This window comes from Bufo gargarizans, chromosome 11 (assembly GCF_014858855.1).
Source record: "Bufo gargarizans isolate SCDJY-AF-19 chromosome 11, ASM1485885v1, whole genome shotgun sequence".
Classification (NCBI taxonomy): Eukaryota; Metazoa; Chordata; class Amphibia; order Anura; family Bufonidae; genus Bufo; species Bufo gargarizans.
Window position 1 is genome coordinate 31893873 of NC_058090.1, and position 18532 is coordinate 31912404.

An 18532-nucleotide genomic window follows, 5' to 3' on the forward strand; every position below is an offset into this window, starting at 1 on the left:
GAGCTGTGCCAAATGACAAACTCGTGTCCTCTATTTGACAGTGTATAATTATTTCAACGCTGGCATTTTTGTTATTGGTCGGGGGTCCGTGCCCAGTGACCCTCCCCACGGGACTGACTGCTTCAAGCTGTCTTCATCTCCAGCGGTCTGTCGCCCGCAGTCCCAGTGAGGTGAACGTGTGCTCGAAGAGATGTAGGTTTGAACCGATTGGAAGGATCGAGGGGCTTTGACCTATTCTGGCATGTAAGATGTGTAAAGGTAAACTATCCCTTTAAGGGAATGGAAACCATGTTCGCATAAAGATGGGAGTGATTGTCCTTGCCGAGAGGAAGTCTTTAGGATGAGTAAAGCTTTGTCTGTTCTAGACGGTTATAGATCTATGTGTAGTCTACGGAGTTGGGTATTGTATTGTTTTACATAGGACTGCAGTTAAAAGTGTGCACCGATTTGTGTATACAGCAGCTGAGTTTTTGTGCACGAAGGTAAAACGGGCCCAAAATATCTGTTATGGCCGGTCATATCTGCCGGTAATGTCAGAACGCTGACAATATCTACTGGACACAAGCGAGTCCTGAGAATCTCTGCTGACTCAGTTACCGAAGTAAGATGGGGTGGTTTTTGGAGAGGGACGGTTCTTCTGTGCCTGCCTAAAATTAAAGCTGAAGGCTTATTATACCTCCTTTTAGTCTTGCGTACAACCCATGTCCTGCACTATGAAACGTGACCGAACCCACCACTCCAGCTACATGGACATGTTCTGATATGTGGAACACAGGAACAAGGAGCACACAAGGTTAACAAGTTGTGATAGATCCCATGGAAAGGCCAAGAACTGCATGCTGACCATACTAGTGCCAGCAGAAGATTGCACAAGACATGGGAATAAGTCATTGAGGTCAATTATGTTCAGTTAGACAAGTTCTGAATACTTGGAGTAAAGGAACAGATGATAGGGGCAGTAGGTTCAGCGCAAGCAACGGTGAAATCTTTGTACAGTAGACTGCATCTGAGCTTCTCCAGTCTTTAGGTACTGCCACAATGTGACATCCAAGATGAGAAATAAATAGCAGCACACTGGATCTTGCATGAAGGTGCTGGCTGTAGGTTTCCAACCCAGTACATCTACACAAGGTGAGATCCAACCGTAATGAGAAGTCACAGTTTTTAAGCTTAGGTGGGGAAGTTAATTCCAGATGTGGCAGAAGGGAATGAAGTTCTCAAATATCATCAATGGAAGGTTGTCATGTCCATTGGGGAGGACCACTTGAGATCTTGGAAGTGAGGCAGAAGTATTGTGTCGGGGATTTGAGATTCGGGTTACTGTCTTGTCATTGAGATGGAGCAGAAGCCACCAACTTGCCATGTTTCATGTTTATGTATACAGAATGAGGTGGGCAGGCTGCTTGAGTGGTCCGTTTTTTCAGGTGAGTAGTAGAGCAAAGAAGAGTTGTTTTTTCTAGAACATTGGTCTTCAAAACTACAGGTTGAGGTCCACTGTTATTGTAGATTTCACATCTTGAGTGACTGGTGGTTCAGAAGCCAAGATGTAGCGAATGTTCCTAAAGGGTCACCCACCCACCAAGTGCCAATTATAAAACAGGGCACCTTCTTATGTGGCAGAGGGTTCTTTTTCGTTCCCTTCTAGCACCAGGGGTGTCTCTGCTACCACTGCACCCCCTGATCACCAATACTTGATCTCCTTGGTCAACTTGATCCTTATGATTCCATTTACAGAAGAAGTCTCCATCATCTGAACTCCATTGCTGTTTTCTTTACTCAGAGGCAATAATTCACATGATGCTCATCCCATAGATACATCTGTCTTGTGGACAATTGCATCTGAAGAGGAATCTATGTAACCCATATATAGGGCTTACAGGAGACAGCTAACATACATGGAACACCTGAGGGCTCCCCTTCAATTTATGGTTCTTCATGTACGAGAGCTCATTCTGCTTTCATTATTGTTGTTCACTAGGAATTTCTGACATTTCTGTCCATTTGTAGCTCCTGAATGGGGTATATTAAGTCTTGATGGTCATACCATAAGACAGTATTACTGCACATCTGAATATCTTAAAGGCTTTTTCTGGGAATTATTTAAAATGACCACCAGCAACCTGTCCTAGAATGTGAGCAGGATTGGTTGCATACATTTGCAGAGCTGCCTAGGGAGGTGGTGTGGGGCCTCACTACACACTGCATGCTCTACAATAGATGGTCATGATGGATCCTGCTTATGATATGCCATCATGGCTGAGCAGTCTGACCGGAACGCTCACCAATATGTAGTATCTGCAAGTACCAGAGTGTAGTGTGTAGTGAGAGCCCACTCCCTTAGGCAGTTCTGCAAGTGGTGGCAAACAGTCCCTACACATTCTAGGACAAGTTTTTGGCCGCCATTTTAAATTCCTGGAGAACCCCAACTACATCGTGGACCATTGTCTTGTTACGACCATGTTAATCCTTACTATGCCAGGAGATCAATATTTAATAGTATGAAAAGTGTAACATGGTGGCTAATAAAGTACTGGAGGGGTTGTATATCTCACCCAGATTGCTCAGATGGATGAGGTAAAAGAATCCAGAAAAGCTGCGTGGTTTTCAACAAAGGGTAGTTTACTGAGCCACTTTTCATTAAAGTGTTTTATGGGACTGAATTTTTTTTATGGAATGGCATGTAGCTGTTGGTATAAGGATGTGCCATTCCCTCCCCACTCCGGTACAACATTTTCCCCTAGCCTGAGGCAAACCCAGGTGTAGCTGCTGGGCTCAATACTGTGATGGTAAACGCAGGGCTGAAATACTCATTCAGGAATCATGCGCATGGCTGTAGCTTCAGTCTGCATCCGATCTGCATTTTTTGAGGATTGGATGTGGACCAATTCATTTCAATGGTGCCACAAAAGATGCGGACAGCACACTGTGTGTTGCCCGCATCCACACGTCTGTTCCCACCAAGAAATAAAACGTCCTATTGTCTGTTTTGCGGCCAAGGATAGGACATTTCTACAAAACGTTAAAAATAAATGGTGGCGTGCATTCGGCCTGGATCCGTATTTTGCGGATCCGATATTTGTGGACTGTAAAACATGGCCGTGTGCATGAGCCCTCAGGGTCAGAGGCCTGGAAGTTGCATGATATGTTGGCTGTATAAAACCTGGTCTTCCATGTCTCGCCGGCTGAGTGTTTTAGGTGAGGAAACCTATGTTTAGTTAGAGCCCAGACGGGCCAGGTATTTTCTTTGTGTCCTTTTTGCTGTAGAATTTTATACCAGTGAATGTGCAACTTGGATACCACTATTTAGCTTTATTTTGGAGAAAATAAATATTATTTGGACTTTTAACTGCTGAAGTCTGTGATGTGTCGTTGCTAACCCCACCACAAGTACGGATCCTCTAAAAAAAGTTCATGTTAGTTTAGTAGACCATGCCACTCAATCTACTACATTCCAATTTGCTGCCCTAGCTCTATTTCGAAGCTACATATTCAACAGTTCTATATACTGTATGTAATATATCCATCACACAGGTCATCCCTCCTTGCAGTAGGGTTGCCAGTCCCTATCACAGGTTTAGCATGGTCCGAATGATGCGAGCCATTGAGCTGGTAGACCGCTACTGAATAAATATGAGGTTGCTCCTGTCCCTGTCTCCCTTGGATCCATCAGTAGTATGACATGTCAGTATCTAATAGATGAGGGGATCTCGGGTTTCTAACTACACAAATGTTCTTGACTTCACTGCACTGAGTTCTCCTAATGAAGCCAACAGTATTCACATCAATGAGCATCCATATTCAGTTTTCTCTGGCACAGACTTGGGTGGTAATACGAGGTCACGCATGATTCAGAAACGAAATAGAATCGAAAGAATGTTTTATGGACACGCCAGAGGTGATTGTTCATAGATGTAGAGAATATATGAACAATCTTGAGATTATAGATGACCTATTCGAAGATGTTTGTTATTTAAAGGGCACCTGTTAGCAGAATCGACCCTATCAAACAGAGCATACTGTCTGGAAGAGTTGATCCTGCTGAATAAAATGATACATATCTTGTGAAAATCGATTGCAGCATTCCCGAGAAAAGAAGACTTTTATTCTTTTATAAATACCAGATAATTTCCAGTTTGCTTCCCCGGCGGGTTGACGTGCCCTGGTTATGGTACAATGGACTGTAGGCAGTGAGGTCTCTACAACGCTCATGGAAGGGTGGGTTGAAGTGGCCTATTATTTCTGGTAAAGAGGGTTGAGTGTACAGGGGCCAGGAAAATGGAAGTGACAATCAATATTATGCAGACTAATGGAATAACAACCTGTAATACAGTGGCACCATAGGCAGCATCACTGGGAGCATTTTTTAATACGTCAGAAAACTTGCACAGGGAAATGATAAATCCCACCCATTGTGTTGGCTTTAAAGGGTTTTTCTGAGACTTTTCTACTGATTACCTACCTTCAGTATCCTATAACCAGTATCTGATTGTGGGGGTCTGACACCCGGGACCCCAGCCGATCAGCTGTTTGAGAAGGCACTGGTGCTCACAGTAGTGCCACAGTCTTCTTGCAGCTTAGCCTAGGCCATGAGACGCCACGTAAGCGCAGCTCAACGCCACTTAAGTGAATTGGGATGAGCGGAGATACCAGGCACAGATGCACTGTAAAACTAATAAGGTGCTTAGTTTTGCTGCAGGTCACTACTTGGACTAGATTGGTACCCAGCTTGAGTCCATAGGCGCTACACTGCCTATTGCTCCTTAAAGGAAAAAAAAAACCCCCTTGAACCTTGAGTGCTGTCAGCTTAACTGGAAACTTAGTGGCATCCCAGGATCTATGCCCCCCACTAATCTCATGCCCTTTGTAACTAGGCTGCTCTGGGTGAGCTACTTTGGACAATCCACACTTTTATAAGCAGATCACAGAGTGTCTTCCCTTCTGGGATCTCCACCGATCATCTGTAAGATCAGGGGAAACCTGGCTGTAAGTGTTCATTTTCCCTGCAGTGCCTCCACAGGGGAAATAAAGCATTACACAGTGCCTAATTCAAATCAACGGGTTGTCTACGTAATTTAGGACCCAGCAAGTCTTCCGGAAGAGACACTGGGGCAAATTTACTAATAACACTATAGATGGTGTAAACTTAGACGGGTTGTCAAATTTGCACGGTGCAGGGATCAATTCTTCCGTCTAAATTGGATGGCTTACTTTGTAGCAGAATTTTATGCCAGAATTGTGGTGCAATTTTGAGCAAAATGGTGCATCCTTAGGCCACTGCTCCTTCTTCTTTTTTTAACGAAGCTACCCAGCTTTTGGTAAGCTACAAACTAGGGGCAGATACTTTCTCTAAACGTAGATGCACCAATTTATGCCACGTTTTGCCACAATTTACGCTACCGATGCATACAAGTATTAGTTATTGTGGGCTGCTGTTTGTAACTGTTCTCTACTCAACCAAGACATCTTGAACTGAGGACCCCCATTAACCCTGAGAGCTTTTATAGGGTACATGGGATTTCTAAACTGGACAACCTTATTCAACATATGCATCTCAAGGTTTCTTCCCCTTCATCCACCGCATGTGTTATGTAGAGTACATTTTCTACAGAAGAAGGAAATCAATCCTTCAGCAGACATGCATAGCCCAGTTCTCTTTGAAGGCTCATAAATCCTACTACTACCCAAACTCTGCACTTTTGGGGTAGCTCGGGCACTGAAACTACACTGCTCTGTCCATTGTGTAATGGATGAAGCTAGGTAATGCATCGTTTCTTCCAATTACTTCAGTGGCGGTTACCAGCTCCGTCCACTACACCATGGACAAGACTGTGTAGTGTTCCAGTGCCATAATATGATGCAGAATGTTCCAGGTTTCACTCTGCTAATTGGGTTTATATCTGAGCTGCCAACGTTTGCCATTCTTACTCTTCCTCTCTCATACGGGTGCATTTTGATGCAGATTTTAAAAGTTAAAAATAGGAGTGAATCCAAAAAAATTGGACAATTAGAAGCTTTTCTATATTGTTGCCCTCCATTTTTAAAATCCTTTTTGGCTTCAAAAAGCAGCATCAAAACGGCACATGTAAATGCATTGTGCACCAAGCCGAGAGACTGTGAGATTTAATTAGTCTCTGATGAGGGTATGATGGTTTTAGTCTAAATGCATTGTTGGCACTGTGTAAGTGGCTCGTACTGGACTGTATAAATGCTCTTTATTCAGATACAGCGTCTACGTGTTTCGGACCTCTGTGGTTAGATCCCTATTTTTATTTTTATCTTGATTGTAACGTTTCACCTGCAATCAGATTGGCTGCAATGTGTTATTTAGGTTCACAAGTGTGAATACAGCTCAGTCATGATTAAGGATCTAGCCACAAAGTTCCGAAACGCGTAGACACTATCTGGATATTGGATTGTAACCTGCACTAATACAATAAAGACCGTCACTTTTTTGGAGGATCTGGACTCCTTTTCTATTTCTCATATTGTACCGGAGCTGAGTTCCAAGCGCTGTTCGTGCTTCGTATTGTGACGTCCACGAAGGTGAGCGCAGCCACAACCCTCTGTCTTTTACACAAATATTCTTAATTGGTACAGAAAACAGAAACCTGATCATTTAGAGAGGTTGTGCTACTACATTAAGTTGTGTGTAGGATAGGTGTCTGAACATCGGGGATACGACCACTAGGGCCGTTATGTTCAGCTCTGTAGGACTGCCGAAGATAGCCGAGCACCAGATCTCAACTTTTTTGGGCAGCTACTAGATTTTATGGGATACCCCAATGAATTTAATCTTCGACTCATAATTAGTCCTCATTCACACGACCGTATCCGTTTTTTGCGGCCTGCAAATCGCAGATACCGGCCATGTGCATCCCGCATTTTCCCCTACGCAGGTCCCGTAGTATTTTTCAAATGCCTATTGTTGTCCGCATACGGATGCGAATAGCACATGATGTGCTGTCCGCATCTTTTGCGGCCCCATTAAGGGTCCATTCACACGTCCGTTGTTTCTTTCCTGATCTGTTCCGTTTTTTGCTGAACAGATCTGGACCAGATCTGGACCCATTCACTTTAAATGGGTCCTGAAAAAAATCGGACAGCACAATGTCTGATTTTTTTTTTTTCAGGACCCATTGAAAATGAATGGGTCCAGATCTGTTTAGCAAAAAACGGAACAGATTAGGAAAGAAACAACGGACTTGTGAATGGACCCTCAAAGAAATGAGTCCTCATCCGATCCGCAAGTAATGGGGATCGGATATAGACAGAAACTATGGTCGTGTGCATGAGGCCTTATTAGTAGATTTGCTGATCCAGAGAACCAGGAAGGAGGTGTTCTGTGACTGCATACTTATGAATATTGTAATTGGTAAATTCGGAAGATGTTAACTTTGCCTGGGAATGGCCCAAACCCATGTGGAAACACCCACTTATGGGTGAGGCTTGCATAAAAAAACACAGTTTTTCAGCCTACATGTGCAGGGACTGTTGGTAAAAAATATAAAAAATTCGCCCCTGCTTCATTGGATAGGCGCCCGTATCCCGTTGTCTGTATCCACCCCTGTGTAGGTTAATGATTCACAAATGTTTTGCCTATTATGTCTAGACACTTCCTCTGTTTGGCTCCTGTCCAGTCCAATGGTGGTCATAAATCCACATGGACAAGGTGGTGTCTCGATCAAGTATTTTTTAATTAAGTCATGTAAGTATAATAAAATCGAGGCAAGAATGTATGAAACGGGACTGGAGACCTCTCCTGCTGAAGCAGGGGTAATGACTGCAAAATGCTGAGCTCACAACTATGGGTGAGTGGCAGTATCAGGAATCCAAAGTGTATCCTTGCACATGTCCAAGGCTGATGTCACACATAGGTTTCTGTGGCTGTTTTGGATACCGTTTTTGAGCCAAAGCCAGATGTGTGTCCATCAGGAAAGAGAAGTACAAGTCCTTCCTTTACATCTCTCCTTCCTTCTAGCTTTGGCAGGTGCCTAGTTTGCCTCTCTGATGATGATGGGGAACCGGTGATGTATTATTTGATATTGATGACAGCTAAGTAATTATTTCATAATATGTTCTTCATTTCTTCTAGGAAACCATGTTGTGTTGAGTAATACATTTTCTCCATCAGTCAACATGTCGACCTACATGCACAAAGAATTTTCTCAGTTGCAGTCGATGCAGCATATCGGACTCTCTAAAGCAGATATCAAAACTTCCCCGTCTGGTCTAGCGTCTGCCCTGGAGTACAATGGCAATCAGAACATCATGCCAGTTGACCAAAGTCCAGTGTACATTCCTTCATACATGGATAATCGTCAAGACTACTCCTCTATGGCGTTCTGCAGCCCGTCCGTCATAAATTACAACGTTCCTGGAAATTCTAGTGATTCCGAGGGCTCTCTGATGAGACAGACCATGAGTCCGAGCGTGCTATGGACTGCTCCAGACCACATGTCTCCCGTGACTTTGCATTGCCAATCTTCACTACTATATGCAGAGCCACCCAGGAGTCCATGGTTTGAAGCCAAACCAGAAGAACACGTACTGCCAATTAACAGGTGAGAAAGAGGCAATAGGGACCTATACGTTGGGGTTATAACCAGCCGCTGGAAGGAAATGTTGTACCCATCCCACACCTCTGTCACTGAAACATAGTCCAATTTCCATGGATTAACACATTTAAAGGGGTTGAACAGTTTTAGGCCTAGTTTATACCAAAGTGATTTGGTCAGTGATTTGAGCCCAAACCAGTTGCAGGTCAGAATATTAGAACAGGTGCAAATTTTCCAATTGTAACCTTCACTTCTGTTTTTGGTTCATAATCACTGATGAAAATCGCTGACGTGTGAACTAGGCCTTAACATTGTCCAATCCGTAGGTTGTGTCTGGTGTTGCAGCTCAGCTTCATTAGGTGGATGAGATAGAACTACTGTACCACACAGAACCTGTAGACAGGTGGTGCACTGTTACCAAAAGAAAGCATCCATGTTCTTATATCCCTCTAAAACCCCTTTACTGGTGCCCAACGTTTTATTAAGGTGACCATACATTGTCAATAGCTGTTGGCCAAACGATCGTTTGGACAACAGCTATCTCCCCGACTCCCACATTCTATGGGGAGAGCGGAGAAAGCCGCTGCCTGACACCTTTGCTCATCTCCAGGGAGAACAAAAGGATCAGGTGAAAATATTAATTTCACCGGATCCTTCTCTCCCTCAATGTCATCTGTTGGAGTCAAGAGGTCCCCACACTAGAGTGTCGGCTGAAACCGCAGTTCTCGGCAGGTTCGCGTGACGGAAGACTAATGTGAATGAGCACATTTTAAGGAGCACTCCAGTATCTGCTCGTGGATCAGCAACCTGGTGGCAAATCTTTTTACTTCCTCATCTTTCGGCCATAGAGGCGTCCATTCAGGTGCTGGTACATTGTTAGTGACTGTTGGGAAAAATATGGTGGCGACAATGGATGTGGGAGACTGGGCACCTTTTGGCCTTTTTTTTTCATTTTTTATTATTGCATTGCTTGAATTATGGGATAAAAATTGAAACATATTTGCAAGTGGTATTTTATAAAAAAAAATATATATAGTTTCATTAGTTTTCTGCAGTCTGCATGCATATTCATACACTGCAGGCTGCTCAGTCCCATTGGGTGTGAAATATGCCAGATGAGCTCTGACGACCTGTCTGTAGCCCTTCTCTCTGCACTCTTGAATGCAAATATATACTGACCTTTACTGTCAAATAAAATAAACTTAAAGGGGTTGTCCGCTTATCCTTTATTGATCACCTATCCTCAGAAGAGATCATCAATATTAGATCGGCGGAGGCCCGACTGCCAGCACCCCCGCTGATCAGCTGTATAAAGAGGATGCAGTGCTTCTCTTCACTATTTTCCTGCTGGCCTGCTTGTCGTCATGTAATGTTGACTTTGAGCAGGTAAATAGTGAGAAGTACGAGCTGCAGTCTCTTCATACAGCTGATCAGCGGACATGCCAGCAGTCCAGCCACCGCCAATCTGATATTGATGAGCTACCTGAAGATAGGTCATCAATGTAGGATTAGCAGACAACTCCTTTAAAGGGGCTCTGTCACCAGGATCAACCCTATTAAACCAGACACACTGCCTGGTAGGGCTCATCATGCAGATTAAAATGATACCTTTCTTTTATCTGTATGTTAAATAGCTGCAGATAAATTAGCATTTTTTTTCCATATGCAAATAAGCAATTTGAGCACCAAAAAGCGGGGCTGAATCCTTTGAGCACTGCCTTGTAACACCCCCTGTGCTCTGCACACTCCATCCTCCCCTCTATTGAAAGGGCTAGACATGCTGAGGGCAGAGCTGTGTGCGAGCATGTAAATATAATTTCACTATATACTATAGCTTCCCCACACTGAGATCTGCTCAGAAAACAAATCTACATATTACTGCTTTAAAACACAGCTCTATGAGGTAATGCTATAGCTTAATGGTATAGTGGTCTGCCCTGCACGAAGACATCCCTGGTTCAAGTTCCAGGAGAGACACATGTTTAATTTCTATTGTGTTTTTTTGTTTGTTTTTTCCTTATTTAAAACCATATTAAAAGGGTATACTATAATAAATAATATATAATCACATAATAATAATAATAATCATAAGGCCTTACTATATTGAGCATAGTGGGGTTTTTTTAGGATTTTTTTTTTTGTTGCTAAAACCAATTACTGGTTTATTCATAGAAATTTTATTATAAAGAAACCAGTAATATTTATGAGCTTTTCTAAAAAAAAGCACATTCTCAATATGATAACGACATAGACTTTTCTTACATATAGATTTAGTTACATAGTTGATACGGTTGAAAAAAGACATAAGTCCATGAAGTTCAACCAAGGGATAGGTGGGGACGCGAATCTCAGAAGGAAGTGACACTCAGATTTCTACACTTTTTCATAAGCATTAATATTGTTTACTTTTAAGAATTCCTCTAAACCCTTTATGAAACTGTCCCCTGTTCCTGCTGTGACCACATCCTAGGAAGTCTATTCCACAGACTCACATTTCTTACAGTAAAGAAGCTTTGACTCTTCTGGAGACTGAACTACTTCTTCTCCAGTCGGAGGCAGTGCCCCCTTGTCTTTTTGAGGGCATTTTACATGGAACAGTTTTTCACCGTATTTTTTTGTATGGCCCATTTATATATTTGTATAGGTTAATCATGTCCCCCCTTAGACGTCTCTTCTCAAGACTAAAAAAATTCAATTATTTTAATCTTTCTTCATCACTAAGACCCTCTATTCCCCTTATCAGTTTAGTCGCTCTCCTCTGTACTTTTTCCAGCTGCAGTGCATCCTTTCTATGGACTGGTGCCCAAAACTGGACTGCGTATTCCAGATGAGGCCGCACCAGCGCTTTGTAAAGTGGTAATATTACATCCCTGCCCCGCGACTCATGCTTCGTTTAATGCATGACAATATCCTGGTGGCCTTAGAAGCAGCTGATTGACGTTGTATGCTGTTCCTATTGGATAAATGTTGAAGAAACAAAATATCTTAGGAATTTTTTTTTTATCTCTCTTAAGATTCAAATCAGGGATCTCTGCATGAAAAAACAATCTTTTTTACCTTAGCAATGGCTAACCTCTGGCAACCCAGCTGTGGTGAAACTATGACTCCCAGCATCCTCTATTCATTTCTATGGATTTCTGAGAACACCCAAGCAAGTGTACATTTTGGGAGTTGTAGTTTTACCACACCAGGAGTGCCGGAGGTTAGCCATTACAGCTCTAATCTATAGCATTGCCACCTAGAGATGCATGGTTTTTCTATACTTATAAGCTGACAGACAGTATCAGTGTCTGTATGATGATATAGTGTGCCTGTGAATAAAGCAGTGATCTGTAGATTAGCTTTCTGAGCAGATAACAGTGTGGTGAAGCTATAGTACATAGTGATACGATATTGCTAGCACACAGCTCTTGGACAGGGCTCTGCCCTTTGCCTGATGTCTAGTCGCCTAGTCCTGTCAATCAAGGGAAGGGGCAGTGTGCAGAGCACAGGGGGTGCTACAAGGCAGTGCTCAAATGATCCAGCCCCACCTCCTGGTGCCTCCTGTTGCTCATTTGCATATAAATAAAAACATAGATCTGCCTGCAGCTGTTTATTGCACAGACAAAAGAAAGGTATAGCATGATGATCCCTACCAGGCAGTATGTCAGGAGAGCAAAATGAGGAGGATACAGTTCTAGCTGTCAAAGAGCTAATCTGGCTGGTTTTACAGCAATGTAAAAACATATTGCACCATTGGAGCCCATAAGCCTGTGTGTAGTTTCGACCCATGGAATGCATAGTTGGTGGGCAATTGTCCTTAGGTCCTAGCCTTCATCTATAGAGAACATGTGTGTGCCCCCTTTTGTTATTGTATTGTAATCTTTACTGTTATCCTTGCAGCTTGTTACATTTCTTACAGTAAGGAAATATCTCTATGGCCAGTCTCACAGACTCCTATGGTCATCCCATTTATTTCAGTAGAAGCACAGGGCATGGGCTCTCTGTGGCCTTAAAACATGAGTTCATATTATGGACATTTGAAACTAGCCTAAGGTTGTGTTCAGACTCTTCGTCTTCTCTTTACATTCAGCACGTGCTGGAAAAGCTCCCAACATGTATGGCGAACATATCGATAGGGTCCCATGTACCTAGACTGTTCTTTGGGCATGTGCACAGCCAGTATGCATTGGCATAAGCTGGCTATACACCTAGAAAAGAATTGGCCAATTTCGACCATTTCAGCCGACCATCACTTGAAAATTATAGACCAACGGTCATTCTCAATGGCAGGGTAATTATCACCCACGTTCCAGCCAATACTTATCTTATGTAAATGGACAGTTTTAATCTGTTTACTACAAACCACAAATAATGTTCTTATCGCCTCTCCTGTCTGTGGCTGTTATTTCAAGCCAGCTCCATTCACTCCATAGTGTTGACATTGTGCCAGATAAGCAGTTGCCCCAAAGAACTCTGTTTTTGTATGTATTTAAAGAGAGTGTAGCATCTTAAAAAAATTGCTAATTTCCCTAATTTTTATGATTTCAGTTTTGATTTTTCAATTTGTACATAAAATTGTGGCTGTTTGTAACTTTGTGTGGAGGTGTCCAGAAAATAAACAATGGAGGCAGGCAACGTTGGTGTAGACTTCATGTGATCAGCTTGGACTTCCCTTTCTCACTAGGATGGGGTTATAAAGCCTGAATGACAATTGTGTCATACAGCTGAGGATGAGATAGGCAACAGTACACATCAGTCAGTAGCTGAGGGTCTTTGTCTTCCCTAATCGTTGCTTCTGGGGTTCCTCATGCTCATTGTAGTCTCCACCGCATTTTTAAAAGCGAATGTATGCTAGATTCCCTATTGTACCAGTGGATACTTTGCTCTAATCCAAAGTTTCCATCCTGAAGCTGGCACTGAGAGCAACTTCCTTGGCCACACCTAAATTGGCAAGATGTCTTCTGACCCTTGGACCACAGGGAGCCCTATTTTGCTGTAAGCAGACTGCACGGAAGCTGACTAGTCCCTTAACAAACAAGAAATGGACAGTCCAGCAATCCAGATGGAAAACCAGGGGTCTAAGAATCCGATTATTAAAAGGTGTTGCTGGGATTTCTCTTTGACCCTCTAGATCATGTTGCTCAGGAGTCATTGCCCCCACCCCACCCCTAATTTTACTTTTTTTGCAGAGAAACCATGAAGAGAAAGTCTATAGGAGCCGAATGCACAAACCACGTTGGAAGTAACCCCGGGTCTAAGAGGGACACCCACTTCTGTGCAGTGTGCAGCGACTATGCCTCTGGTTACCACTATGGCGTATGGTCTTGTGAAGGCTGCAAGGCGTTTTTCAAGAGAAGCATTCAAGGTCTGTCTGTTACTGCTTTGCATTCATGTAAATCGTCGTTGCTGAGGTCGATTTGGGACATTTTATTCCAGGGAGTCCAGTGTTCTGCTGAAGTTAATGTATTCAGATGATTAGTAAAAATTAATAATGACTTACTCTTGGTCAATGTCTTTTGCGTAATGTGAAAATCAGACAAAAGTTACATTTTTATTCTACTGATGTTGTATATCTGTATACCAGCCAACTGGTTTTACGATTATAACCAGCAAGCTTGAGGTTCACCTCTTATCGGGAACCGGTTGTCTTTTTTTTTATTTCTGTAAAGTCCAACTTATTGAATAGTTGTCTGAAACCAACACAAAGCCATAATGGGTTGTAAGAAAGCTATGCGACGTCGATAGTAGAAATGGGCCCAAAGGTTGGCCACAATAGGCAGCTGAATGGGAGGCAACTTGAAGGGAAGGGATGAGTTATAGCCCATAATGACAGTTGCCAGAAAACCCTCTTTCTAGAGACGGGTGAAGGTCCCACCTCAAGGATCCCCTTCTGGCACAGGCTATGCCGTACTTGTCTAAGGTGGGAGTACCTCTTCAATATGGGCTACTTACCTCTGTATTTGCATGGCAGTTTCTTGATATATTTATTTTTCTCCTAGGCGGCCTAGTTATCTCTAATTTATAGTTATTCTTCCTTTGTTGTACCATAGTTGAGGTTCTCCTCCATCCTCAGATAGAACAGCAGCCCAAGCTTCTGTTGAGAGGTGTGTTGGATTTTAGATGACCCCAGACTCCCATTAGGCAATGCAACTGATCAGAAAGCAGTGGTTCATATATAGAAGGACCAACTACTTAATTCACGATGGTGGTGATGCATTATGACTTTAGAAGACTGTGTATAATTAATGGGTTATAATTTATAATTGTCTTCCATACAATATGTGATTTGATACTTGGCTGGTTATTTGCGATCATCCGATGGGTAAGGCAGTCCCTGCTGTAGTAAAAGCGTCTCGCACTTTAAAAGCTGTGGCAGTGAAAACCTTGGAAAGGGCAAGAAGAGATGACATTATCTATAGTGTTCCTCTGCAGAGCTGTGGGCGTGTGAAATACCTGTGAACTTCTAAGAGCCGTAATTATCAACATGACGGCCTGGTGTAGACGTTATACTGGAAGAATGGAAATCGTAGAAAGACGGTTCTTCTTCACTTTAGACATTAGCCCAGCTTTACTAGTCGTAAAGATGTCGTAAGCTTGTCTAGACCTGCATCAGATTTATCACAGGTGCTCAGGCGGCTTGATGATAAAGCTGGAGCAGGAATAGACCCTTTTCTCTGACTCTGTACAAACTATTGGTTGCTTACTTTGAGATAGATTATGATGCCAGAATTGTGGCCCAATTTTGGCTCACAGTAGTGCATCTTATACCTCCACTTTCTGCTAAGCCCCACTACTGGTCAAGCATGTTGGGGGGGGGGGGGGAAGAATAGAAACCCTAGATGTGCCAAATTGCACCACTTTTTAGACAAAATTGTGGTACAGATACGTTAGCAAATCTGGACAATTGTTTGAGAACCAACGTAAGGATGCTGATCACTTTTGCTGTGCTTAACCATGGCTGGGTGTAGGTCATCTGTGTTTGCGGCAATACCACCTCCACCACGACCACCACCTCCTCCACCACTTTCTTGTGCAGCACATTGCTTGCTTTCAAAAGTGTCAGTTTTGTGTTGTAAAATAAGTGTCACAAGGGTTTCACGACCTATTGCTGACCCTGTTGTGCCTCGGGTCAGAAGGACGCAGTGGGTGGCTATGCGCTCAGTTTCTCAAGGGATTGCTCCATGACCTAATGGTGAGAATGGATTCCGGTCCAGGTTTTCCTGCTTAGGTTTGCAATCCTTTTTGTTCTATTTTCGAATCTTTAGCTTTTCCTTCCAGCTGTTCAGCCACTCCCAGCTACTATATATTCTCCCTTTCTGCTTCCCTTGTTGCCAGATATTGACCTTCCTTCCAGAACTTCTTCTATTCTGACCTCAGGTGGACAACTCTTGCTCTGGAGCCGTTGGAACTGGAGCTGTTGGATCTCCAGTTCACTCCTGTTGTTGTTGTCTCCCTTCGGGGATTATTTGTGGTGTTTGTGTTGTTTGTCCATTCCCTGTTGTTACCCTAGGTGTCAGTGGTGAGGACTAGTGCTCCCACCGCCCTACTCACTACCTAGGGCTTATTTCAGGGTAAGCCAGGGACGAAGCACGTGATCGGCGTACGGGTTAGCAGCCCGTCTAGGGACGTCAGGGCAGCCAGGTGCCAGTGCTAGTCGAGTTAGGGGTCACCACTCCTTCCTCACCCTAGTGGAAGGGTACTCCTCCTCCCTCCCCTCTGCGTCACATGTCTGTTACCTGTCATCTGCCATCTCGGACGTGATAATAAGATATCTGAAATAAATTGTATATTTCAAACAGACCTGCTCCATGCAGGGGAGTACCTAGGTCCCCATAGCAAAAATTTGTATGCCCCCCCCCCCCCCCATCACACACACTCTGCATCAACCATTCCCAAGTAACATGGAATGCAAAGTGTGACTCCCCAAATTTCTGGTGAATTTACATTATTTTTAAGTTGAGGCCCCTTGCAGATGAGCGTGAGCGGATTAGGTCCGGGTGTTTTCATTGAAAAATGTGCGATTTCGCAAGCAAGTTCATTTAGTTTTTTTATGCGATCGCGTTCAGTTTTGCACACGTGTGATAAAAAACTGAAGGTTTACAAACAACATCTCTTAGCAACCATCCGTGAAAAACGCATCACATCCTCGCTTGCGAATGCGATGTGATTTTCACGCAGCTCCATTCACTTCTATGGTGCCAGCCTTGTGTGAAAATCGCAGAATATAGAACATGCTGTGATTTTTTTTTTTTTTATTTTTTTTTCTTTCACGCAACGCACAAGTGATGCGTGAAAAACAACGCTCATGTACACAGACCCATTGAAATTAATGGTTCCGGTTTAAGTGCGGGCGCAATGTGTTTGCATCACGCATTGCACCCGTGCGGAATACTCGCTCGTCTGCAAGGGGCCTAATTGTAAGAAATAAAATAAAAAAATCACCCACTTTATCCAACTTCTCTGATGAAAAGAATGGAGCCGGTGCTTCAAAAGTATGGTGCTCATTCTAAACACCATATATCTCAGAAAACTAATATAAATACACGGATAAATCTCCTGCTTTCCTTTCATATAGTATATTATAAAATTGGCTGCCTGCAGCTACTACTAGGGGGAGCTCAGTGTATAGGAATTTATACAGTTACTACTTGATATCAAGTAGTAAAAGTCTACTTGTACTAAACTCGCGCTAGGGGCGGCTCCATGCAAATGGAGGGCTTTCTTATCAGGAACAGAAGGAGTTCAGGGCCACCACCCTCTACCCTGATGCCATAATTATCTGGGGTCACCATATATCTCAGCACAGGACCCCCAAATCTAACCTACTCAAGGAACAGAAAATCGAATACAGGTTATTTACAGATTGTCTCTGATCTAGCACAGTTCTAAAACGAAAGGAATTGGCTACGAAAATGTTTGGCAAGTCTTATCAACTATTCGGCTCGGTGCTCTGATGTATCAGGACTGGTGATAACTTTTACACTTCTTTTCTGGTTTTCCTTGTAGGACACAATGATTACATCTGCCCTGCCACAAACCAGTGCACAATAGACAAAAACAGACGCAAAAGCTGCCAAGCGTGTCGTCTGCGCAAGTGCTTTGAAGTGGGGATGATGAAATGTGGTGAGGCTTTTTTGGAATTCTTGTGTATTCACTAACTCTTTTGTTTCGCTTGTGAAGATATTTTAGTACATAGCTTAAAGACAAAAAAACTAAAAAACTGTTATACCTATTGAACCTATTTGATGTACCTTCTCCAAGAGGTTCTTGTCTTAGAACAGAAGAAACTCAAGGGTATAGTCAGCTGCTGTTGGGTTTTAGGAAAAGGAGACCCATTCCCAATTAGTGTTATCACCTTTGCCATTAGGTGGCAAGAACCTATGCAGGACCAGCAAGCAACAGACTTGGGGAATTGGCGCAAGAATCCTGGAGGGGGACAAACCAGACCCTTCTGTCCAGAGTGACAAAATCTTGTCCCATATTGGGGTTGATATTTACTGTGCAGCCAAAATGGTTGAAGTGGTCAACGTAACGTACTACACCAGTGTGATCGAATGGTCTCTCCTCTTCGTCCAACTCTTCTTTTCTTCTTAACACTTTACAATGAGTGTTTTTATAGATTTTATTGTGTTTTTTTTTTTTTTTTAACCCTTAACCAGGAACCAGACGGGATCGATGTGGGTACCGTATCATACGTCATCGGCGTCACTCTGAGGAACAGATGCATTGTTTTGGAAAAAACAAAAAAGTTACTGAAACCATAGGGCATGTAAAAGAAGTCCTTCCCTGCTGCATGGGCCCAGAACAGTTTGTTTTGTCTCTCATTGAAGCTGAACCACCAAATGTCCTACTGATGAACCGTCCCTGTAAGCCCTTCACTGAGGCGTCCATGATGATGTCATTAACAAAACTTGCTGACAAGGAGCTGGTTCATATGATCGCTTGGGCCAAGAAAATCCCAGGTATGAACTAATGTCTCTTTAGCCTAAGAAGCT

General features: G+C 43.1%; 1 protein-coding gene across 2 annotated transcripts in view; it reads left to right on the forward strand.

Annotated features, from left to right (window-relative positions):
* The first annotated feature begins 8136 nt into the window (after window positions 1-8136).
* ESR2 (estrogen receptor 2) overlaps window positions 8137-18532 on the forward strand; it is a 33183-nt gene continuing 22787 nt past the window's right edge. Inside the window, exons 1-4 of one of the 2 annotated variants that reach the window (XM_044272266.1) lie at window positions 8137-8561; window positions 13727-13902; window positions 17544-17660; window positions 18197-18499. In XM_044272266.1, the coding sequence (XP_044128201.1) occupies window positions 8137-8561; window positions 13727-13902; window positions 17544-17660; window positions 18197-18499 (1021 nt within the window). Of the gene's footprint in view, window positions 8562-13549; window positions 13638-13726; window positions 13903-17543; window positions 17661-18196; window positions 18500-18532 lie in introns of those variants that run through there. The other variant, XM_044272267.1, reaches the window with a different exon arrangement.